We start from the raw sequence: 26,772 nt of genomic DNA, 5'->3' as shown, positions 1-26,772 counted from the left end.
AGTAATCAGAAAATGCTTCTTATTTACTCTTCTTCCTCACTCTTCCAAACACATTCCTTAAAAAACAAATCTCTTTTCTTCCAATATGATCACAGGCTATTAAGCCAGCTAGGAAATTATTAAGGAAAAAAAAAAAACAACCAAACTCCCAAACTCCTATGGATTTGTGAGGAACACAGTTCCTTGACCAATTTCACAGAATATTTTGATTAGCGTATTTAATCCTCTTTACAATATTTTATTCAGCTCTCATGAAAATCCCTGCAATCCTGCCAAGGATTTTCTAGACAAAAGCATTTCTGGAAGAATGCCACAAAGCAAGTCTCCCTAGCTGGCCTGTCTTCCCCAAGTTCTTACAAGCACATTCCCCTGCACATGGCTCTTTAATGAAATAAGAAAAACAAGAGTTAAACTGTGCTTTTAGGCAATATACACCCAGAAATGCTCCCCACCACCCTTAACATCATTCCTTCGTCTGCAGCAACTACTTATTACATATCATGTGCTTACTTGCATACATTTTTTGGAGGGAGCAAACAAACCCCACCATTTCAGAAGGAACCTGACTTTCAGTTCTGCCACTAAGAGGGGAATCCAATTAAAGCAAATTGATAGAGCCACAGACTGCTGCCAAAGTATGAGTTTGAATGAAAAATTTATGAGGACTCAAGAAATTTCTACTGATATTGAAAAGACTTCCAGACATTTCCAAGGGAATCCTCAGAAACACCTTGGATCTCAATGGCCACTACATCCACAGTATGACCCAAAGGATTGCCTCCAAGAGAGGATGTCTTGCACACAAAAGTGTAACTAATTTAGCTGCACAACGGAGAGAGTTCTGAAGATGCACATGTGCTGAATTAAGGGCGCCACGGGAGCCTTTGGCTCAATCCTTGCAGAGTTTATTAGTTGCTGTTGCACACATGGTTGGGTTTGCTGGAAGAGGTCCAGCTCTGAGGCACCTCTCAATTCCTCCAGCTCCCAAAACCTGCAAGAAAGTGGCTCAAGCATATGACCCCCTCTAAGCTCTTGTGGAGAAGGACTGTCCCCTGCAGAGAAGCCGACAGGGCTTGGGAGGGGGTACCCAGTCAATAACTCTTGAATATTGAGTTTACCTTCACAATTATTAGTGAGTGTCCTAGACTGTAAAGAAGGCAAATTCCAACAGAATGTGTTATTTGAGAAACAGTATGTGATTGTGTAATTAAGGGCAGCAATATAATACCATATGTACAACGAGCAGGGTTAATTTCAGCATTTCCTGACTAACCAACAGCATTATGGTGTAACCCTAATGTTCTCCGGATGGCTATCATTTATGTGGGGCTCGTATATAAATGCTTATGAATATTTGGTTAAAATTCACCCATCATACTCTCTGACACAGTATTAAAAACACTATGTTATTTGCCAATAAAAATATTTTTGTGAATTGGTAATTATTCTAAACCTCACAGTCCCAGCTTCCCTACCTCCCATTCTTGTTGTCTTCCTGTTTTATAATGTATAACACTAATCTTGATGAGGGAAAAATAAATAAGTAGCAGGAAAGGCTGGAAAGCTTCCAATCACAAAACTTCCCAAAATGGAAGTAACATCCAATCTGGCCCACCACATCTTCTCTGTGGGCATTCCTTTCCTGCCTTTTAGCAATGCTTTCAGTATTCATAACAGCTGTGGAATTAAGCATTATGAACAAGAACAAACCGATATGCAGCCTTTACTTTTCCCCATCAGCCCCAAACTACTCTGCATTGAGTTACAAAGTGAAAACCAGCACACTCTCAGATGGATTTAATTTCTATTTGGGCCCAATGCCAGACAAAGTTTTGCCATTGTTGAAACTCAACCCAATCTTTTCCATACCGTGCATACAGTCTCATCCTTACCCCATCTTCCACACAGATGTGCACACACACCCACACACACGCAGAACCAGCCACTCCTACAATGCAGAACCAAATCCATCTCCCCTGCTGTCATAGCTGGGCTCATTGCTTTCCCTAGCAAGCCCAGTAGGCAAGATGGATTTGTTCTATAATGCAGATTTTTAATATGTGGGAAAATGAAGGCTGCATAAGACACACATTTTCATGTCCTAGATATTGTCTTGATAATAAACCTTTTTTAAGAAAAAAATACTTTTACACAACCATGAAAATATTTGTTAGAGGAGACAATTGTTCCACTGAAAAATAAAAGGGTTAAAACTTAATTAAAATATTAATGCTATAATTCAAAATACAATTCTGGCACAACTTCAGATAACGATTGTACTATGGCATTTTGGCTTACAGAATCATGCAACACATGGATTTCAGAATACAGAAGTACACAGCTTTCATATGCATACAGAAAAGAGAAATGGGTAACAGAACAGTTAAGCTTTTACACATTCATGGCAATTGTCTTGTCTCTCATCCTCTTCCTATGGATGCTGCATGAACAACTGCACTCTATTTTTATGAAGTGCAGACATGCTTGCTGCCATTAATGCTAAGGCAAGTAGTGGAAAACAGGAGAGGAGGTGGATTGAATTACTGTGTTTGAATGTTTGCCTTCTCCTCTACCTTGTGCCATTCTCCACAAACAGAAGTACAGTGTAAATGCTATAAGATAAATGTATAAAATGTTGATTTGAGATTATTAATGTTCATGTTTTACTTTCAGAAAATTTTTGTCTTCTTCTGTTTGTTAACCTACAAAAATGCTGCTAATAGTACAATGTGAAGAACCACAAGTGTACTTTCTAAAGAATTAAAAACAACTAGCTGGGACTAAAGGTGGTTTCTTCCTGTACTGAGTTTTGTGTCCTTTACCCTTAAACAAGTAACAGAAGAAATTCCAGAAGTCTGCCTGCACACTTAGGATTGCCATAATGGTAATAATGTACAAAATTTTGTTCCAGTTTACACTTCTCACAAAGTTTCACAAGTATTGCTGTATTCCCTTCAGCAGAGTCTGACTAGTCTGAGTGTAAATAAATGGCACGCCCTACCAACAAGAACAGCATTCCTGCTAATAAAGAAAAAAATACTCCTATAGGAGCCAACATAAATGACCAGCCATAACGTACATAAACAGCAAAGTCTGAGCAATCCATTTTTTTCATGTTTGTGTAGTTTTCCAGATCAGCCATGGCCTGGACCCAGATGACATACATCACGACTACCAGTGAAAACAAGACACCTGAAAAAGAAACAGCAGGTTTTACCAACAGAGTGTGAGACAGATGCTGGGTGCATTTACTGTATTACCTAAACATCCATCAATGCTTGAGGTCCTGTCTGCATGGCACAGTCAGCCACCACTGGATAATTTTTGCCTTTGTCTTCCTCTTCCTAGCACTACCTCCATCGTGCTCCTGATTTTCACTGAAAGGCATACTCCCATGCCAAAGGAGATACCTGGTTTTGGTAGGCAGATTTTGACGACAAAATTTGTATTTACTGTTTTGAATTCAGGGGTCAAGGTGGGGGAAGGAGAGGCAATGGAATGGGAAAATCTGGAAAATAAATATGTATGTTTGCTTCCCAAAGTCTGGCATTGTTTTTATCAGTCTTATGGATGAGATATAGAAAGGAGTGGGAAATCTTTCTATTTTCTTTACTTCTCTGCATTTGCTCTTTATTCTTATGAAAAGGGCTGTGTTTGGAACACAAAACTTCAGAGTATTCTACTCAATTATTTTGCATAAAAAATCAAATATATTTAATTCAAAATCATCCACATTTAGAAAAGAAGCTCTTGGTAGAGGAACAAAACCCAACAATAATTAAATAATAACTATGAAGCAGTCTCTTAGTAATGACCTCAAATTGGATACAACAGTTTCCTGAAATTAATCCACCACATAATTCACAGCCTTTTCCCAACCACTCCTCTGAAAGGCCTTTGAATTGTTTATACATGATAGTAATAGGAGCACATGTCCTTACAGACTTTGATAAGCTCCTTGTTACTATACACCAGAAGGAGATATAAGAAGAAAGTGCTTTCCAAAGTATCAGTTGCATTCCTAATATTTCATTTCACTTTAGAGGAATGTGGACACTTGAGAAATGCAAGCCTGCAGAACAGATGCTCCAGAAGAAGATTTGCAGGAGGACCAAGGGCACGAGACTAAATTTTTTGCATGCTTCAGCCTGCAACCCTTTGCTCCCTGAGCTCCAGCTGTCACAGCAGAGTTACAGCAGCAGGACCATCTATTTCAACATTAAAATATTTGAAGGACACCAGCCCATCATGTTTTTATCCAAGAATGTTTAGGTGCCTCCTTAAAAAACAAGTTAGTGCACAGTCCTGGGAAATCTTCACTGCCAAACTTGAGGCTACAGACTGTAAGTAAAAGTTATTTGTGATCTCTTCTCCATCCTGTTAAATACTTGCAACGCAGCCTTGAACAAGTGTGACATTTGTGGCAAAACTCACAAGTGAACTTTGTAAGCACCCATGGCCAAGCATTTGCTTCCGTATTTACATGTCCTGGTAACCTTTGATGGTTACCTTTCCCCATCCCCACACTGGGATGCTGCCTCACAACCTCCTTTCCCCACCTTTCCTGCCCATTTACCAGGGAGCAGCTGTTGTCCTCACTCCCTCACTTGATGCAGACAAAACCAGGCAGGTTAGATGCAGCAGCTTAACTTGGTGACCTGGTGATCTTCCTATTACTGCTTTGTGGACAAAATACAACAACTTTACATACATCCTGAACATCTGACAGGTGAGAGCTCATGGCTCAATCCTTATAAACAATACCATTTGAAGACCAAGAAAGAAAGGGCTGAAGTAGTAAACCTGAGGCATAATCAGAACATCAGAACATTCCCAAAGGATCTGCATTTTCTAGGAGGCTGAAATAATGGCAAAAAATGAAATAAAGAAGGAGGCAGGCACATTTCATGTCTATGAAATACACTTCCAGGATTACATTTTTTGCTAAGGTTCAAATTCCTAACAAAGTTTGAAAAAACCCAACACTCGACTCTAAGAGGCATAAATTCAATTTTTAAAGTATTTTACCTAAGTAAAACTCAATTTTGATGGAATTTAGTACTGTGCTTGTATTAAACATAAAACCACTGAAACAATCAGAGAGAAGGATTGCCTTAGGGCCAGACATGAAGAATGAGAAATTAAATTGAAGACTCTTCAAATATAATTCAAATTGAGCAGATTTCTAGAACAGAACATCTAATGATAACAGATAATGTAGGCAACACAGGAAAATTAGAACAAAACAGAGCTAGTAACTTTTGATTTAAAAAGTAGAAAGATTCAGGGACAAATTCATAAATTAAGTTATTAGATATATAGATTTTGTTCAAGTTGCAAAACTTGAACAAAAAAATTATAGCCCTAAGATTTGGAAAGATATATTAATAATCTGGCAAAATCCCTAAGGACATTCCAATTTACCTCTTCAACTGGATGTGCCTATGCATTTTCAAACTAGTCCTCTATTTAAGCTCTACACTGAGGAAAACTTAGTCCAAAACAATAATAATTACAAAAAAAGTAGTGGTCCCTTACTATAGAAGCAGGTAAGTATAACCAGACCTTGCACATCTGGAAAGCCCTCTGGCATCCTGGATAGAAGCAAAGTTGTGTAGAGCAGTTAGTCAAAAACATCTGTCATTAAAACAAAACTGCATCAAAGGTGCTTTAATCTAGAGATGAGCACCCCTTGCTTTTCAGGCACTCTAAAGCAACACCTAGGTGGTTAAACTAGAATCAACACCATGTAGGTGCAAAATAGCAAGCCAATGCTGCCAGTGGTAAAATAACTTCAGGGAATCTATCATCCACTGGGTGTGATTTCACAGTGGCAAATTGTCGGGTGTGGAAATTTGCAGAAGAAATGTATGTCAAGCAGAGATAAATGTCCTTCCTCTAAAGGGAAGAAAAAGAAAGGAATAGTATGTAAACCCTCTTAGTTAATTAAGGCACTAAAGAAGTATTTAAGGGTTCTCATCACCTGCTAATGGAGACTAATTAATAGGTGTATTACTTAGCTTGTTCAATAAATATCTTGAACAATACAATCAGGCTAGGTAAAAACTGACCATGTCCTGTTGCCTCCATCAGTGTCTCGTTCATTAGCACTCCTTTTGTCTAATTTTCACAGAGTTATGATTTCACGGGAGTTAAGAGCTTAGACAGTTTACTGAATGCATATTTATCTTGAGAAATCTGCTCCTGCAGTCTTGCACTGACAATCTATTGTGAATGTCATGAACTCTCAAAGGCAAGCTCAAAGACAAAATTACCGAGAGTGAAAAAAATCCACAATTTCTTGAAGCAAATATTTTTAGGAATAGTGTGTTTTGTGATATATTTCTATGTTTTTGGCATTTGGACCTTTTTCATAGAGTGCAGGCGTCCTTTTGCTTTTGCCTTTTAGTGAATAAAAAATAGAACAGCAGTTGCATGAATCGGGAATGATGGGGAAAATTATTCCTACAACATGAAATATGTCTCTGAGAGATTAAGACAAACAAATACTTCCCTCCTACTCCTTTTTCTTTCCTTTTTTTTCCATTTGTTTTTTTTTTTATAAACACACATGTTTGAAACACAGCTCTGTGCAGTGTGATAAGACACGGACTTCTCTGAGGTCACTCTTCTGTCTTTCACATTCACATTCTTTTGAATTTCTTTCAAACAAATACTTGTGCATATTGTAGAGGAGAAAGAATACAGAACCTTTAGAAATGTCTGTGAATTCAAGAAGCAGTTTGCTGGCCTTTGGTACTGATTCTTCCCACGTAGAAATGCCTTTCACTTGTCAATGGTGAATGGCTGTTTATGGCATGAATCTTTTACTATGCAGACTCAAAGACAACAGGTGCTGGAAAGAATGATGTGAGCTTTTTACTTATGCCTGGAAGTTTAGAACTCTTTATCTCACTTGAGGAAAACTTCTATGAGTGTGTGCATATTTTTCTATTAAATGCATGTTTCTGTTCCTGTCGTTATTTCAGATTCTACCACCTATCTTGGCCTCTTGTGACCTTTATTTAAAAATAATGGCTGGTATTCTCTGCTGAAGGATCCCATGCAAAAGTTACGGGAGTAGGTACATATCTCTGAAAACAGATTTTTGTCCTCATCTAGGATCTCGAATTAAAGTATTAAAGAATTCTGCACTTTTGGCAGGAAGCAGCAGTCATGCATCTAATCTTGCTTCTTCACTAGGGTGTGATTCTGTAATGCTCTGTGCATATTGCTTATTGGCATCATTACAAGAGGACAGTTTTCACCACCATCAGGCAGAAAGAGGCACAGGGTAATTATTGAAGGCAGCTCTAAGAGATCATTTTATTGCAGCTTTCCCTTCTTTTTCTATGACAGTATTGTAGCTGCTCTTGGATCATCCTCTGAGGTTGCAGACATGGAGATGAGGCTGCAAAGGCAGCATTGCATTCAAGTCACTGACTGTGGTACTATTGAACTGATACTCACTTTTCCCCTGCAGGTATTGCAGGTGTAGTTCCACCTGTGGCCTCAGGTGGTTAATAAGGTTACAAAGTTTTGTTACTCCCAATTAAGGAAAAATGGGTCAGGCAAATGATGGTGTTAATTGTAGTTATAATGGCCATGGAATGGCAAAAGTTAATATCCTAGGAAGAATACAGAAGGTAAGACCCAGAACTTAAGAGAACACACTTCAATCTGTGCAGAGAACTGGTAGGCAAAATCCCGAGAGGGCAAATTGAAGGGAAAAGGCTGCCTTAAAGGGCAAAGGGGCCAGAAGAATTTGGTGCTGCTCATATACAATTTCCCTAAAGTACAAGAATGGTCCCTTTATGTGTACAAGAATTCAAGCAGGTCTGGCAAAATTAAAATTAACCTCATACATTAGTTGCATTAGCAAGAACACTGTCATCAGATTTGAAAACACTAATATCACCCTTTATTCAACACTTGTGATATCATATGTGGTAAGCTATGTCCAGTTTGGGGACCCCATGTGAAATAGAGATACTGATAAACTGAGGTGATGACCACCAAAAGGGTTAGGAGAATGGAGAAGAAGTAGAGTCTGAGCGAGCTAGCAAATTTTAGTCTAGAGAAGAATACAGCCTTCATTTTTCCAAATGGAGTTATAGAAAAGATGGGGATAGATTTTCAGAGACCTGCAGACTTAGCAGAATGAGATGTAATAGTAACAAACTGCATCAAAGAAAGTAAAAGGTGAAAACAAGGAAAAAAGAAAACATTTCTCTCATTGAAGTTGGTCAAACTGGGACAAGACCAAAAGATGCTAAGAAACATCAGTTATTGGAGATTTTAAAAACCTGATTGGATAAGGCTCTGAGCTCCCTGATCTAACATTGAAGACAACCCTGTTCTAAATGGGATGTCAGACTTGATTTCCACAAGAGGTCCTTTTCAACATAAATTTATTTGTGTCTCTGTTTAGGCTTCTTGAATGGGTTCCTCCAAAAGACAAGCCTGTCTGCCTTATCACAGAGAAGGTGAACTGTCCATCTGAGTGTTTCTTACTGTTGACATAGAAATTTAAGCAGTTGGTTCATACAAAACAGCTTTCAGATGGCTGAACAGTTGGCATGAATCTCATTCTCAATAATATCTTCAGCTACTTTCTGAGCCCTAAGATGTCACAGCAGGCCATGCTACAAGCTATACTCTTCATTTGAGGGACAGCTTTTATCTGCTGCAAATTTTCAAGTTAAGGCTGCGGAAGGGTAAAGATACTTCTAGTCCAATAACAGGTATTAAAATTATTTCATCTAACTTTTCTTGAAGACATGTAAGTAGGAAAATGACTGATCTCCCTATCTTCTTCCTAACTTCCAAAGAACAATCATCTTGTCTAACTTCATTCTCAGAAGACTATACTCGATAGTTTAACACATACTTGAATTTCGTGTTAAGACAGGCTCTTTCAAAACAATGTGTATAATTCCTTTTGTTTCTTCAAAACAACCTGCTGATTTCTGTCTTAGAAGAACTCTAACTTCACCAAATCTAAGTCACATTAATCTAAGTCACATTGCATCTTTTCATTTTTCCATTAGGCCTGTGTTTAAGCAGATGCTTACCCTGGCTGCATCCGGATCACACATTTGAGAAGTGATAAATATGCACCACTTCTCATCACTCTCCCCTTCCACGCCCTGCTTTGATTTGGCAGGCAGTAATGAACAGGCTCTCAAGTCCTGAAGGAGATGGGCAGAGGAAGGGATCAGGGCAGCAGGAACACACTAGAGCACATTACCCTCTTATGCATCAGATCCTCTCTTATCTTGTTCTGTCTTGAGAAAGCTGAATGGGTCCTATTTTCTCCTGCCACCACTACTTTTTGACAAATCATAGCAGGATTTTGCTAAAGTCAGTAATGGTAACAGTAAAAATAACATAGCTTTTTTCTAAAGCCCTGACTGAGAACAGTCCTGAAGTTGAAACATGCTACATACAGAGAGAGTAAAAAATCAGGATTTCCCTTGAAGAACATTTGCTCTATAGGGATAAAGGGTGCAAGGGGCAAATACACAGACCCAAGGTCACACACTGGGATAATAAAGCTCACTTAACTTCACATACCCAAAGAAATAGTCTCTCTAGATTCTCTTAGTAAAGGAAAGAGAGGTGTGGGGTTCCTCCATAGCACATTCATCTGATCCAATTAGGCCCCTCTTTCAGTATGAAATGATTCCCCCGCTGGGGGAACTTCTTACATACCGACTGCTTTTACTGCCAATGAATGTTATTGCCTCTTGCAGGCCTCCTAGGGAAGCCAAGGGAGGCTAGCACAGGCTTGGGGATCTAACTTTCCCCTACCTAAATGAGGGCAGATGAACTGACCCAGAGTGGAGAACACAAACGTCGCTTTGCACCTCTGCCCATCAGTTCCACATCTTTCAAATGCCCTTTTCCTCTCAAACAGCTTCTGCTACTTTCTAGTGACAGCTGAGGTTTTCATGCATTACAAATGCAGAAAAAGAAAGATTCACATGGGCTCTTGCCCTGCAAATTAGTGACGAAAAGCATTGAAATCTCTTAGAATCTCCATCAGCCTATGAATATTTTTTGTATGTCTTTTAAAGTGTGGAGGAGTAATTCTCAAGAGATAAAATGAAAGTATGCAGGATTTTCTTCAACTAAAATATAAAATACTTCCCACACTTCACTGAGAGTCCTTTGGAAGGGAATAATGATCACTAGCTGCATATGAAGAGCTTAGAGGAGCAGCAGGTAAGCAAGGTCAGGGGGTCAACATGAGAAGCAAAAAGAGAGCCCAGGCCTTGTGGTCCTGACACGGGTGGCTCTACCCTGAAACACAATATGTTCTCACAGGGCTGCCTCTCACCAGGCTTTGAACCAAGGAGGGCAGCGATGCAGCACATACTATCATTTACATCCTACATAACTGCATCTTACACACCAGTGTGACATCTTCACAGACTTCCCAAGGCTAAGCAAGCAGTGTGCCAGTGAGCTGTCAGTACCAGCTGCATCCTGGGAGGGTGCATCCTCCACCCTACGTGTGGGTTATGAGGAAGGAGGGAATTCAGTTATTTGTCATCTTTCATTCACAGAGGTTTAGAGCTCCTACTTACTCATACATGACAACTATTTTGTTTAGTCCTATCACATCCAAAGCATTTTCATTTACTGGTCATGAAAATGTGTTCTGTCTCCCAATTTCTTCAGAGTACACTGTAATCATCTTTTGCATCACTGGTAAAGGACTAAGCTAAAGCCTCTCCTCAGCTAAAGCCTTTGAGAAACCTATATGGCAACATCCTTAAATATGCATTCTTTTTCCTGTTAAAAAAAGTAGATTGAAATTGCAGTGTAATTCCATGATTTGTCCTGGATGTGTTTTTTTCTTTTAACCTTAACCCAAAAATTGCTTTTATAATAGCTTCATTATTAAATAATTGTGCAAGGAATTGTCTCCAAGACAGGCACTCCACAAGCCAAAGGATAGAAGCATATGCTTTTTTAAACCATGATTGATATAATTTTTGGTTAAGGAAAATGGAAGAAATAACTCATCCTTTCTACTCTACAATTGACTGAGCAAACAGTATACCCACCAGCAATGATGAAAAAGCCTCCTCCTGCTTTGTATAGAATGTGACTGGCAAAAGGAGCTGCACAAATGATGAGGAAACTAGCCACCACAACAGTGAGCACTCCCAGGAGCATAAGAACTGTCCAGAAACCTCGATAAACTGGAAAAAAGGAAGAAGGAAGAAAAAGAATACAATATTTTTAGAATTTATCCAAATTGGCTAACAAAGATTTTCCTTTCCCCTTCTCTTATCACTTGCCTTATTAACAAATGAAACATTAATTCTGTTTTGCATATACAATATATATAATGTGAGTCAAAAGAGGTTTGACTACCAGTTTTTACCTGATGATCACAGAAAACAGCATGTAAGTTATTGTGAAGGAAATCCATCTGCTGACTATTTAGCACTACCTTGTAAGATAGCAACCTGAGCAAACTTACACTCTTTAGAAAATAGTACAGCAAAGATACAGCAGTGATTCTTTGGGATAAATTACTGGACTGATAGGATACAATTATTTTACCAAAACTGTGTGGAAGAAGTGGAGAGCTGCAATATCTTGACACTCTTAGTGCCCGGACTATATTACCAATTACAATCTGTAAGTTCTTTACAATTTACAGCTGGATAATACTCCTTATATACAGCCATATTTAGCAGAAAGAAACTTAAACTAGGAGCAGGGAGAAACTAAGAAAATGTGAACTGTATTTCTGAAAAACAGCTAACTGTCTTAAACCAGCCTATTTCTGCTCTAAAGCTCTTTGTATTTTATTAAATTTAAAATGTGATGTTTCAGAAGCCCCTGTTAGGCAGTGCCAAGCAGTGCTGAATTAATGGATGCAGCTGGTGATAAATGAGCTGAGAGTTTTGTGACATACTCTGGCCAAAAGAGTCTTTCTAACAATTAGTTTTAGCTGGTTAATTGCACATCCATTTAACAAAGTCATCATTTTACAAATGCTACAAGAGTGACATAAATTTCTCCCATGAATTTAAAAATTGGTACATTAACACAACCCATTAGTAAAATTATGAGTTGTAAAGATCTCCATCGTCAGATCTGAAAATCTTGAAGCACTGACAATTCAGTCAGTGAAAAACATTTCCACCCAACTGAGGAAAGCATATAAGCCAGCTGGCAAGTCAGGAAAAGTGTATCACAAAAGAAACTGCCACTTATCATCTGACAGCACCTACTTACTGTTATGGAAAAACACAACCAAGCAACTATTATACTGGTTCATATCCTGAAAGATTCAAATTCATACAGCTTGTTAGAGACAGCTATTCAGTAATAATTCAGGTTTGCTCTCATCTGAAATCTGAAGGCACACTAGGCATTGGCAGCTCGTGTTTCCCACTAATGTATTCCAAAAGTCTATGGTTTTTAACTTGACCAGCTTAACACAAGTTAAACTATACATCATCAGCCTTGTAAATGTATTAGCTAGATCACACTCGCCACATTACATTAGCCACACTTTTTAAATAACATCCTTTTTAACCCAGGCAAACATTCAGAGACATAATTTTCCGCCACAGTGATCAGCAGATTTGGGCATAAAAAGGATGAATGTGTCTTAAAGTACCTGGAAGAAGGGTTAAAATTGTGGTTTGGTTCATATCCAAATCTCCACTTCATATAAACAAAAAAATACTGGAATAGTAGGTAAGAAATTAGGCTATGGCTCAGCAAAGCAGTTAAATGTGTGTTTTGCTTTAAGTACTACACCTCTTATGGGATTTAGGCACCTGTTTAAAGTTAAACACGTAGTTAAATGATTCACTTAATGCAAATGGACAGTGAATGGAGACCTAGAAAGGTAAATCTCTCAAGTCCTACAGTCTTGGGTTTCTGAAGCAATTTCATATTATTTTACTCATGGGGCTACTTTGATAAGCTTCATTGCAGTCTCCAAGACTATGGGACATTACTTCCTCATTTAAAGCCTAATACCACTAAATCAATCTATAACCACCCAACTCTTTTACATGGGTGGCCCAAGGTACTTCAAAGTCATACTACATAATAGGACACATTGGCCAAAATGGACCTTGGAAAAGCTTTCTTGTATATTATTACGGTCAGTCACCTAAGTCATGGAGCAGTATTTCTATTTTCTGAATGGAGGACTACACGAGATTCTCCAGTATTACAAAACCAACATCTATTTTCATTATCTGCTTTTCATACAGGAAGCTTTGAAGTTTGCTTTTAGTGAAATTTCATGAGAAAAGCTTGATTTGATGCTCAAATATTCTTAGAAACAGAGCACAAAAGAAGTACAAATGCAACTGATGAAAATTTGTTTCCACCTCTCTGTAACTATACAAGAAAAAAGCTGTTTCTCTGCTCCAACACTGTATTTCATGCATTATGTGTGAAATACTGATTTCACCTAGCTATCACCTGGCAGAAGCTTCCATTCTATTTCTCCAAAACAGTTATTTACTCTAAAGAATCATGGATGAAATCTGATTATCCTAATACATGTTTATTAAGCTAATTCAGTCATTAAACATCAATTAGAAAATATAGTGTAACTGACAGGTACAAAGTGTGCTCACAAATCTGTGACTTTTCAAGCTAAATACTACCCCCTCTAATCTGCAAGGCAAAAAGTCCCTTAGTTCATTTGTGACACAGGTCTGAGGAAACCCTGTGAGCACTTAGACTTTTACTTTTGTAAGAGAATTAAAAAGCCATCATTTTCCTGCAGAGATGGCTTCACTTATTTTATAATCTGACCATTTTTGCTTAGATCACATTTCCCATCTTCTCTGCCTGGATGGGCAAGATCAATTTCTACAGGGTTAGTCACTCAAAATTACAACTCAGGCCTACTGCTGTCATTTAGCTTAGCTGTCATCTATAGATGAACACAAAAGAGCTGGTTGAAACGAAATCTTCCTAAGAATGAAATTACTCTTCAAGTCAAAGACTTTGCTACTCTGAGGCTGAGACACACAATGATAGATAAAACACAACAGAAGATGCTGCTTTGAATTACTCTTCTTTACATCCCATGAAAAGGACTGACACTGTGATCCAGTCTGTTTCAAGAAACAATGATTTGGTGAACCCATATGAAGCGTCTCTATACAAAGTGTTAACAGAAGTTTGCAGTTTTAAGTCTCACTGGGGTATTTCATAGGATAGCCCATGTCCTGGTCCAGATGACAAGGAGTACCCTTGTCTCTTCCAGGTACTTCACAGATATATTAGTTACCCACCTCAAATACATACATTATTCCAAGGGTTTCTTACAACAGAAGAAATAGAGTAGGAGCACTATTGCAAAGTGCAAAGTAAACATATCTGCAGTGTTTAAAATCCTAGATACCATTGCTCTGTGTTGCAAGAGTGCTAAACAGAAGGTTTTGTAACTCATCTTGATGAGCTGCCCCTTTGTTGAGCATGTTTGCCTTGGAAATGACAGGCAGGCCTAAAAATAAAAAAGACTTAGCAGAAAACAGGAGCACACACAACTGCACCATCAGGCCTGTATGGGAACATTATATTCCACCAAAACTGCATGACCTGTAGTTTTCTCCTGCTACCTGTTTTTCTCTCTAAAGATCCTAATTTAGGTCCCTCCGGAGACTTTTGCATTATTTGAAAATTAGAAGTATCTGGGTTTGTGCAAGGGACCAAATTTTGAAGAAGCGGGTGAAAATTACCAAAAGCTTTCTTTTCTAGTATAGTAGGTCCCATAATTGACTACAAACTGAAGTTACAGATTCCTATTTTAAGATGTTACTGACACATGATATGAAAGAGAAGCAATAATACATTTGAAAAGTTAGAGAGCTGTGTCACCTACAACACACACTTGTGTAGCAGTCATGGACAGCTCTGGAGCTCCATAATTCTTAGTCAGGAATAGCCTAGCTAATGTCACAAAGAACACCTTTCTACTATTGGAGATGTTAACATCAGCATCATGAAAGCATACCGAGCATTTCACTGCCCTTGTTGACTTAAAAGTGTTTTCAAAACACAGCCATCAGTCCATACAAGTACTGTGGTGTACCATAAAAACACAAGCCACTTAAATTTAATATCAATATGAATTATTAAGTCCTATAAGGATGAAAAGCCTTTTGAAACATGTTAGCACAATGCCACACAACAATTTCCAGAGGTAGGCAAAATGACTTGGAAAAGTTTCCTTGAATTATCACGGACAAACTCACATCCAAAAGGGAACATTTCCTGTGATCTGACAGTGGATTGTATTTTAGGATGTGTGGGTTTTTACCTCTGTATTTAATATAAGAGATATTGAAATGCTTTTGGCAAGAGTATTGCCATTTACAGTGCCAATACAGTGAAAGGCAAAGCACCTGAGCTGCTCTCAAACAGAAGAAGTATCTTCACTGCAGATAAACAGCTTTAAATGAAATCACCTATCTCAGCAGCAGCACAGGAGACACACGTGGCAACACAGTAAACTTTGCAAGACTTTTCTCAGCTTCATTCAGCACCCTTTACTATCCCTTAGTAATTTTTTTCCCCAAAAATAACTTGAACAGTAAAACAACTACAATATTCACAGGATAGTTACACTGCTTTTTAAAATGCTTCTTACTTTATTGCTGCTTGGGGGACTACAGAGATCACACTTACTGTAATCTCTCGTGGACAACTATACAACTATTACATAAGAGCATTTTTTACCCCTAGAAATAGACTTCTGCTAACATTTCACTTGCACAACTTCTATTTTCAGATTTCATTGCTGATATTTTCCAGATTACTTTAGATAAATTTCAACCCATTAACAAACCTGCCAATAAATTTGATTTCACCATTTTAGATTTAACAGTTGCTGAATCAGATTTTTGCTTCAGTCCTATAAACATTGTGTATTATTCATTAGGCATTACTTCAAATGCTGGCAATGTGCCCAGTACTGAGCAAAATAGGATACTAATAGTCAGAAAAAAATCAGATATTAAACTAATTTGCAAGTACTGCCCCATTAAAATGCTTCCACTTCAGCTTCAAAAGGTGTTGGGGTGATTTACAACAGTTAGGAAACTATTGTTTATTTCCAAATTAAGTTGAAAAAATCCCTTCAAAAATAAAATAATGAATTAGTGAGTAAGTGTTAGATTTTTCACTTCTTTTTCATTGGAATAGTCTCACTATGGCCAGTGGGACTATTTCCATGAGTAAGAACTTGGCACATTTTTCAAAAACAGGCCTAGTATTGTCCTATAGTAAAAGAACTTTAAGAAAGTGTGATAGCCCTTGAACATCAGTGTTAAGTAATTTAATGACATTATATTATGCATTAATCTAGCTAGCAATTAATTCATATTAAAGTACTATACTATTATGTTTTCAGAATAGCCTGATGGGGCAACTAATCTGCTTATGGTTATGCAAATACATGTTTATTTTAAAATATACAGGTTGCTGCTGTGGTATTTCTACTGTATGGTCTACATTTTTTTTATTTTTATTCTTTGGTTGTAGTTTATTGCACTTATATATATAATCATCATAAAAATGAATCTGCTAGCAACACCGTGAGGTGCTAAGTCTACTTAAGAGCTGCACACTATAAAAGTTGTCATTCTAAACCTCTGTACCATCAGAAAGTCACTAGAGTCAGGCTTTCCCTGAGTTCATTTAGAACTTGTGTCAGGTTAAGATAAATTACATGGCCTATGAATTTCTTAAAGCACACTAACCATAAACCATGGACCACACAGCTTTTGACAATACCTTACACTACAGCTAGGGGAAGTCCTCCCCACTCTGTCAAGGCATTTAACAAAACCAATGGATGCAAAGAAACATTATAACCATGATTAAAACATATAGCGAACTGCAATTTCAAAGCAGTGCTGTCTAACCCTTTGCAGCTGATCATGCATCTAAGAGTAATGATCAAAAGAGAACTGATCCACTAAAGCATGCATTCAAAACTCCAATATAAGCAGCCCTGTAGGCTTTTCTGTCTACATTTCCATCTAAGACTTTAGTCCTTGATACCAAGAGCTCATAGTCAAGGTTTGTACATCAGAATGAACCCAGCCTTTGGTCCAAAGCTTTTAAGGCATACTGAAACACTAGAGTTCCCCGTCCTCAGGGGAACTATGACACAAACGCAAATCCAACATACAAAAAGATGTAAACAAACTAAGGGAGGATTGGTGAGCCTGTTTTGAATTCTGGCCCAGAAAAGCTCTGAGCCAAATTCCTACCAAAGCCAAAGGAGTTATGTCAACAGAGAACTTGGTCCAGACACTGCACTCAAAAAGCATCAGAGATTTCATGTTCCTCAAGCAACTTATCTTTGTCTGAGCTCTTCTAGCTGGACAGTGACACGGCACTGCAAAAACAAGCTACACTCTTGTCTGCACATAAGGGACAGCACAAGGCGCTAAAGTTAAATTCAAATTCCTCTGATAAGATCCAAAAGTCTCTTAAGCCAACAGTCTGTAAAAAGTCACATGCCTTTACTCATTCAGAAACTAGTAGTGCTCTGAACAGAAAGTTAGAGGTTTTTAGAAAATGTGTTGTATACATGTTTGATTTTTCCAATTCAGTTTAAAGCTCTTTATTCAGCTGTTTATTTTTCTATGAAATCACAAATGAAGAAGACAGAAAAATTCTTGTTATCTTGTTATATCTTGTTAAAATAGAACTTAATTGACTCACTAAACATTGAATGATAAACCTGGGGAAGAGATTTGGGCTTTTTATCATGCCCAAAACAGAATATGTCAAGAAAGCTATGAGTCATGAAAATGGTAATATTTTATCAAGAAACAGTAGCAGAACCAAAAAAAGGGGACAATAACCTCAGGTTTTTTGGCAGTCCCCTTGCCTTTTGCCACTGGCTTTATAGAGAACCACTTCCTGCACTGGGAGCCAAGAAGAAGAGGATAGCCTTCTGGCATTTCTTAATTTAGCAACTGCAGTTGAAGCAAGGTTTTTAAAACTTGTTTGCCAAATACCATGGGCAGGATTGTCAAACTAGACTAAAGGAGAAACAAGTTTTGAACTAATAGAAGAGATGATGACATAACCTTCCTCACAAAAAGTTGTGAAAGACTTAAACAATCATATCTGTTCTAGTAAATAACTCAGCTTGGATGCTGAAAATGAAATGTAGGCATAAAAAACCCCAAACCCTCTTCAGTTTTAATGAGCTCTAAAGCAATCCAACTGTATCTATTTATATAGCAGGAATGGCTCTGAATATGCTCTACCTGGGCCAGCATCTACAGTACAGTTCTGCCTACTTTTAATCTCCTAATATGAAATATAGATAGGAAAATTATATTTGAGCAGTGGTTCTTTTGGCAAACATTAACTAAAATTAATTAAACTTTTGATGATATTCCTTCTCCTTTCCTTTTTCTTTTGTTTGTCCACTTCTGTGTAATCATACAATATAATTTGAGGAACCTTTGTGAATGTATGAGTGAATGGTGGAATACAAACTCTGTCTAGGCTATTAGGAGCTGATAGCTCTGTCACTTTCAAATGGAAAGATAAACTGTTCTAGATGTGCTATGAAGTTACAGATTAGATCTCTGAATGGTGAGCTCTGAATTCTTCCTGGACAAACAGTTCGTAATTTCTAAAGATTAGCAGAACCATTATAACTCTAGTTTATTTTCTTTTTCATGCCTGCAGCATAAAAATTGGATTCTAAAGACGCTTCAAGGTTAGCAAAAGCATAATTACAGCTTCAGGACAGGAAGGGATCACTTAAGTCCCTTAGTCAGCAAGCTCAGAGACACGTCCCATGCACACATCACAGGTTGTTTAAAAAGTCATATGAAATAGATATCAGATGTTATTTACTTCAAATATGTTTGTGTAAAGCTCTTAATCTGATTAAATGTACCTGATATTTTTAAGTAGTTTCTAGGTGTTGTAAAGACAGAGTTTTCTAGGCACTATTCAAAGACAAAGTTTTCTATTCATTTTTATCTTTCACATGTATATAAATACTTACATGCATCTCTGTTACAGTACAAGAGCTCCTCAGTGAATTATACTTAATTAAATAAAGTTAGACAGCATCAGGGCTCTGCTCCTCAATCTTCATAAAGTAAAAATGCAATACATTTCCATATGTGGTTATTTATTTAACACAAAAAAAACAAAACTAAAAATCCAACCAAAACAAAAAACAATTTTATTGAAACACATGACAAGAAGTACTTGATTAATGCATTCAGTCCCAGGAAGATACTTACTATGTTGGAGAAAAAAAAGCACTAAAAAGGAAATGTCTATTTTTTTTTTCCAGAAATTACCTCCCTTCTGCCATCATGCTTAAAGCTAAGTATTTATTTATGTGCTTTGTTAAACAATGGCTTAAAAAAGCATGCTGTAGATTTATGAGAAGTATGAAATAGCAACATTCCATTAATTAAACTGCTTAGAGCGATAAGGCTGTTTTATTCTGAAGCATCCAAATTGTTTTCTTGAAACTATAGGCATTGTATTCATTTGCACCAAACAATACTTACTGATTGCAGAGTCATAGGAGGTTGAGTTGTGCTCATCTCGGAGAAGAGGAAATGGTGACAGGTAAGCATGTGTACAATTCTTAGAAGGTGACTGATTGGCTAAAAATGAAAGACAGCTGAAGATTAATATTTTACTGCCTTAACAATATGGTGTGTCTGTTCTTTAAATGGGCAAACTGAGCTTCATAGGTCAAGATTTCAGGTCCTTTCCTAGGCAACAGCTTGCAGTGAATTTGGTTTGGTAAGAGATACAAGCCTTGTTATCCAAACAAGAATAATCCTTAAAGAGCAACACAAATTTGTACTCTGGGACAGTAAATGAGCCCTGCTGAAAGCACACTGCAATTTATATGTGATGCATATATATGCCTTTGTGTGCATATGTACCTTTCTCATTTGAGGGTTAATTATGTTCTTCTCATTATTACATGTGCAGGAAAAAAGCAAACAAACAAACAAAATCAAGGCAATTACTTTTTCTTCTGTAAAAGAACAACGAAAATATCAAACATCTCTGTTTGTCTAGTCTATGGAATGAATATCCTCCAGAAAAGGGTAATTTTACCCTCTATATTAAATTCCTCTAAAAATATCAACTTCTTTCTGGTAAAAGACAAAAGCTGACTATAATTTAAATCCCATCTAAATTTCATATTCCTGACCACATAATTTTCTAGATAAATAACAAGGGGAAATTAACTACTGTGAATATTACATTTTCCACCCAAAACAAAGCAATGTATTTAGCAAAATATGGGCTATGGAAGTCAACCTTGATTGACGGCACCTTTTCACAAGGATTATGGAAATCCTTCAATAAGGTGAAGGAGCTCCCTACTTCAGAGGGAGCGTCAAAGACTGGAGAAGTTTTGCTTGACTTCTTAATGGAAGATTTTGGTTGAAAACACTATCTGATCTTGGAATTCTATCTATCTTAGAATCCTGCATGCCGTGAAAGAAAGCAATGGGTCATCTGTGAATGTAATGAAGGAACTCTTCCTACACCATTTTCGCTGTGGAGTTGCCCATTCCCTTCTTAACCCACTTGTAGTTGGTTAAGAACAGATGGAGAAACTCTGCAAGCAAAAATTCATGGACCAGGCTAACAACTAAGCTCTGGTTTTCCTACTTAACAGAAATAAACCAACTGTTTAACAGCAAGTGGTAAAAGACTGTGTAGCTAAGAATGGACTCAGGTTAACAGGGCATCCATAACAACCACAGTGTAACCTGATAGCTAAACTTGTATCATTTTGTCCTGGGGTTTCCTATAGTAGAGATTACAAAAGTGTGTGTCAAGAATTTATTTTAGGGTAGCTGAAGAACCTGATCTCCAAAGAAGGCACAGGAAATCTAATGATTCATAAGACCAAAGTAAAAACAAAAAACACACCAAGCCCCAACAATTTTGAGAACAAAACACTGTAGATAATGTAAAAAGAAAAAAAAATTACTTACTGTACCAAAATTTCCACATGCTGGCATTATTATCTCCTACATTTCCACTAAACCAGCACCTCCAGAAGAAACCTTCATGATGGAAAGTGGCCTTCTCTCCCTAGAGAAGCAGGGGGAAAAAAATGAAAAGAAAGCCTTTATCATACAATTTTTGAATGGCTGAAAGAAATAAGCTCAATTATGTGTTGAAGTAAAAAACACCACCATCATAATGACACACATCCTGTCTGAATTTAGGTCACCTATAGCATTTATAAACAGTCATTCTTCTTTTGAAAGAATATCACATTGTAAAAGCAGTATCACAAAATAAAAATTCATTTTAGAGCTGATTACAAATGATTATAAGAGGTTTTGAGGCAGGCTTGTAAGCCTCCAGCAGGTCAAAATGAGTATATTCAAAAGTATATACAGAAGTAAATTCTTAGAAAATGAACACAACTTGTAGATTCAAAAGTTTATACAGAAGAATCTCTTAGAAAATAAACACATCCAAGAATTCTACATATATAATTCTCATTATAAATAAAAAGTTCATACTAACCCCAGCACTTTCAGGTGCTTCTGAACAAGTTCCTATTTCTGTAGCAAGAAGCCAATAATCAGTCCCAAATGCCACCAAAAAAAACAAAACCCCCAGAGCTGCAAAGAAGCCTCCAAAAAATATCCCCACACTCAGTTTCATTATTGAAGTTTAAAAAAAAAGAAAAACAACAAAAAAAACCAAGAAAAACCCTTAATTATTTAAAATATTAGAAGTAAGTTTTTTAAAAAAAAAATTATTGTGAAAGTAACAAAAAAACTGTTTGAAGAATACAGCTCATATCTGAAGAAGTTTCTCTTCACTCGACTTTCTGCCTGTGCCCTTCTTCCCAGTGCCCTGTGAGTCAATTTGTGTCTCCAAATTTGTGTTCCATGTGGCTGACTCAAGTCTGACAGATGAAAAGGGCCTTCTATTTTAGGACACTGATGGCAGAGCTTTGCTCTGTTTCGCTGTCTGGGCGAGGCCAGTCAGAAATAGCTGACCTTCCCCTAACTAATCAGGGATTGACTTGAAATATTATTGCAGCTGGTGCATCAACATCAGTGGAGATGGAGATGGAGTTGCAATGGCTCTGTCCATCTACGTGAGCAGAGCACGCAGTACTAGCAAGCACTTCCAAAGTTCAGGCCTGGTGGTGAACATTCCCTTAGCTGCTAACAGGAAAGGAATCCTGCAACACTTTGGAAGTTACTGTAAATCATGTTATAAAAAGAAGGTTGAGGATTTTTCTATAGAATTTTAAAATATGGTAACCAAAATGAAGAGATGTCTCTGAAAAATCCTATATAATAAAAATACAATTCTCTTTTAAAATTTACATCTGACCTTTAAAATAATAACTTTAGCAACACTAAACACAAAAACACTTGAATGCTTTATTTATTCAGATTCATCTTTTTTGCATATATCAAAAACTTATGTAGTTAAAAACTCCTTCAAGCATCTGATTAAAAACTCTGATCTTTTTAAAACAAGAAGACACTTTCCCAAACACATGCTTTGGCCATTTTCGAAAGTGATGAGGTAAAACATTTAAATTACACTGTACAAGAAAAAGGCTTTTTCAACAACTTCATTTCATGCCAAACAGGCCTTCCCAGTCATGTCTCATGGCTTACAGGACATGCTCCTAGAATTTATAAAATGCACCAGATCCTACAGTTCTTTCCAAATAAAATTTCACTGGAATTATTTATCATCAGAGTAGAAAATTTCCATTGATACTGTGTACTGACAAGTACTGAGCTCAAGAGAAGAATTAAGCCAGTGTACTCCAGAAAACACTTGTCACAACATTCTATAGCAGTAGACTTAGGAGTCCAGAGGAACTCCTACTTTCAATATGCCAGTACTGGTTTGGACAGTGCATCAGCATGCTTGAGGACAGCAAGGGAAAAACTGCTTCTACCACCTCCCTTCATTTCTACACAGTTGAACTTGTGTTGTGTCCTCACTGGTTTTATACCACTACACAATCTGCTCAACATCATATTCACATTTGTTATGAATCATATTTTATTCAAACCTGATACTATACTAATTTCATACACAAGCACATCTAGTATTTTGTGGCCTTTTTGCACTTCAGAGTTTCAGTGTATGCAGAGCAGCAAATGAATATTCAAACAGACTCTTTTTGTCATATTTGCTTTTCCTGACAGCCACTGATGCAGTTCATTTTGATACAGCAGAAGAGAGGTGTTTGGAAACCTAATTTTGGAATGTGGTGTTTTATTATTCATTATTAAAGAAAAAAAATCAGGAAAAAGAAGAACATACAGAATGTGCTATAAAATCAAATGAAAATTATTACTTGCAATTTGGAATATTATTTCAATTTTTGGTCAGCCAAAAAATTGTCAGGCAGGTGTATTAGATAATTGTCATAGGTCCCCTCCAGCAAATACTCTATTCTGTTCTGTTCTCTTCAATTCTATTCTAATGTGCCAAAAAAAAAAAAAAAAAAAAAAAAAGGCAGGATCCACAAGGAATCTTACATATCCCCTCTCCCCTTGGATGGCACTAGGATCCCACATGATGGTGACTGAATCATGTCTGGAAAGTGGGTTAAGGTGGCCTTACTGTCACCTTCTGCTCCAGGATGCCTAAGGCATCTACACTGGCAGGCACGTACGACAAGAGACTTAGAGGAGGCTGACACCTTTCTTGAGTGACGGCTCCAGGCAGGTTCACAGCAGCTGTGTGATCCAGGCTACTTCTGAAGCCAGGCTCCATTAGCTTGCCAGGCCATCCTGGAGGCACTGCTGAGTGTTTCAGCCAGATTTTGATCAACTCTAACTGCAGCAAAGAGCTGAATTTCACATGGAGATGTCTCAATTCAAAGGTCTTAATCTGCAACTGAATCCTACTCGGTGAACTGGAGTTCCCAACCGTCTTGCTGGTGTATGGGTGGCCTTAGAAAGCATTGGCCCAAAGTTCAAGAATTTCATACAGTAAAATTCAAAGATATAGTCGCAACATAAACAAAATCCATTATATGATGTTCTTCATTATATCTATTGAGAATTACTTCTGATGTGCTAACATTATGCCACTTAGTTCATCTCATGTAATGGAAGGTCTTATAATGGCAAAACAGTGAACTTTTCCAACATTAAATCAGAAGAAAAAGAGGACTCCAGACCCCTGTATTATTCACTGAACCATAATTAATAAAACAAACAACCAAAAAAATATCAAATGGTCAGTTCCAGTCATGTTGCACCTACCTGGCTTCAGGACAGAAATATGTCAGTGACTATGTGAGCCTGTTTCTGCATGAGAACAACTTACTCTTGTGAGTAGCTTCACTAAAATCAGTTTGCATGGAAAGTTTCACTGAATTCAATTGACAGCTGAATTACTGCCTGTGCAGTGCAAGTATTTATTTTTAATATATTGTACATGCACTCTGGTCTCAGTTTAGAATGTTCATCCTGAGAGGATCTAATTTAATTATTCTCTTTTATATTTATGGCACATTCTCTGGCAGTGTTATCTTCCAAATACTCTAACATTGCCAGCATTATGCCCGTCTATGTCAAGAATGAATCAGAAGTCATGTTAAGACTTGTTATGTCAGCTTAAAAATTCATGTTATCCACCACTTGAATACTCAAAGAAAGTCTCAGGGCACTTTTTCTTTAATTAAATTAAAGTCTGAAGGTTCCTCAATAGAAGAGAGAAAGTTTCAAGGCTGAGCAAACAGGGCCAAGCTTTTCAAGGCAAAACAATCATTATTCTAAATCTTAAACAAAGTCAATCCCCAACTCTTTGCAAAATTCCTGAATTTCTGGAGAAATACTGTTATTTTAAACCAAAATGACTTAGCCAAATTTATCCCTACTATAATGACAGTGAAGTAAATAAATCAGCTTTAATATTCAATCAGTTTGGCTAATTAAGCTCAACATTCATTGATTTTGTTGACTCATCGTGTGAAGATTGAAGGACCCACATAATGGATGGATTCCAGTCACATTTAACAAAGCTGGAAAAGTTTTTTTGATTTTATTTCTGTTTATTCACCAGATAGATAGGGCTAAACTAAGTCCCGAATCTACATATTTTATTTATGTATATAATAGCTCCAGCTTCAACACAGTATCTGAGCCCCTCCTTGTACTTAAAAATAGAAAAGAAAAAAAAAATTCAAAAACAATAGCAGGCTTTTCGGTTTTTTTCCTTTTCCATCTGAAGGGGAAAAAATATATTTATGGGAAGGGGATGTGTTTTATTTGCTAGTTTATGTTTGTGTGTGATTGAGTAAGTGTTGGGTGCGTATGTTTGGAATTGGCAGGCAGCTCCTTATCTATGCTGGCAGATATGTCCATGATCTAAAAACAGCCTTTTAGAATTGGCTGCATGTCTCACTATATACTAAGAAACAATTTCAGCAAATGCCTCAGAGTTGAGTCCTTCTGAGACCTCAATGCTCATTTACTGTTCTGAACAGTAATGGGAGTAATTCACCCACTGATTCTGATCCTCATCCCATCCATCCTCTCCAGCTGGGCAGATGTTACGTATTGCACCAACACAATCACTTGTCAGCAGAGTACTAGGCAGACAAACAGCCAGACACCTTACTTACACAGCATACCTGCACACACCTTGTCATTAAATGTGTGCCTGGAGTTCATCTTTAGGCTGGTCACTTCAGCTTTCCTCTACCGTCATATGTCACTTCTATGGCACAGTCCATCTGGCCTTTTTTTTGGATGACCAGCTCAATGTGCAAGCAACTGTGCCCTAAAAGTACAATTGTACTTTGGTTGGTTGTTTGTTGGTTTGGTTTGTTCACTGACAAAGAGAGGGTCTGGAATAATTACTTTGAGGTATGATCACTTAATACTTAATTCTTTATACTACAGTAAATCAGATCACAAATCACACAATCACAGAGCAACTGAGGTTGGAAGTGATCTCTAGAGGTCATCTTGTCTAACCTCCCTGCTCAAACAGGACCACCTGGAACTGATTGCCCAGGACCGTGTCCAGGTGGCTTTTGAATATCTGAGGCTGGATACTCCAGAACCTCCTTGTGCAACATCTACCAGTGTTTGGTCACCTTCACAATAAAAAGTGTTTCCTGATGTTCAAAGGGACCCTCCTGTATTTCAGCTTGTCCCCACTGTCTCTGGTCCTGTCAATGGGCATCACTGAAAAGACCCTGGCTCCATCAGTTATTTATATAAAACTCTCTTCGAGCTTTCTCTTCCCCAGGCAGAATAGCCCCAGTTTTCTCAGATTTTCCTCACAGGAGTGATGCTCGGGTTCCTTCATCACCTTAGTTGTCTATCCTTTGACTCCCTCCAGAGTGTTCATGTGTCTCTTGTACTGTGAAGACCAGAACTGGACACAGCACTCCAAGTGTGGCCTTACCAGTGCTGAGCAGCAAGGAAGGAACACATCCCTCAACTTGCTGGCAGTGCTTTGCTAATATGGACCAGGACATCATCTACCTTTGCAGAGAGGGTACATGGTTGGGTCAGGTAAAACCTGAGTGGAGATTGTAGAAATGTGCTGAAGTGCCCCACAACAAGAGGAAATCAAGCCATTCTGAACACCGGTATCACTGAGTCATTCACTCTGCATAAGCTATAATAAGGTCACAGATGACAGTAAGAACAAAAGGGACATAAGCAGCCCATATGTTAGCAAAAGTGCCAACAGAAATTCTGATAAACCAACAAGAAAAATCTT

The 26,772-nt window shown here is 37.6% G+C and overlaps 1 protein-coding gene across 2 annotated transcripts; it reads right to left on the bottom strand.

Annotated features, from left to right (window-relative positions):
- Positions 1-2,118: 2,118 nt before the first annotated feature.
- On the bottom strand, positions 2,119-22,073 carry TMEM182 (transmembrane protein 182). 2 transcript variants are annotated; one of them, XM_033051113.1, is made up of 6 exons: positions 21,841-22,073; positions 21,568-21,605; positions 21,024-21,123; positions 19,566-19,664; positions 11,076-11,213; positions 2,119-3,192 (listed from the first exon to the last, which is right to left on the bottom strand). In XM_033051113.1, exons 3-6 carry the CDS (start codon positions 21,040-21,042, stop codon positions 2,969-2,971), a joined length of 480 nt encoding a protein of 159 aa, XP_032907004.1. In that variant the 5' UTR covers positions 21,043-21,123; positions 21,568-21,605; positions 21,841-22,073; the 3' UTR covers positions 2,119-2,968. The 2 variants fall into 2 exon arrangements, with proteins under 2 accessions (XP_032907004.1, XP_032907003.1); XM_033051112.1 differs by lacking the exon at positions 21,841-22,073 and having other exon boundaries at positions 21,568-21,708.
- Positions 22,074-26,772: the final 4,699 nt, after the last annotated feature.

The sequence above is a fragment of the Catharus ustulatus genome, chromosome 2 (genome assembly GCF_009819885.2).
Source record: "Catharus ustulatus isolate bCatUst1 chromosome 2, bCatUst1.pri.v2, whole genome shotgun sequence".
NCBI lineage: Eukaryota > Metazoa > Chordata > Aves > Passeriformes > Turdidae > Catharus > Catharus ustulatus.
The sequence above is the reverse complement of the archived record's forward strand: the minus strand, read 5'-3'. Positions and strand labels throughout refer to the sequence as shown.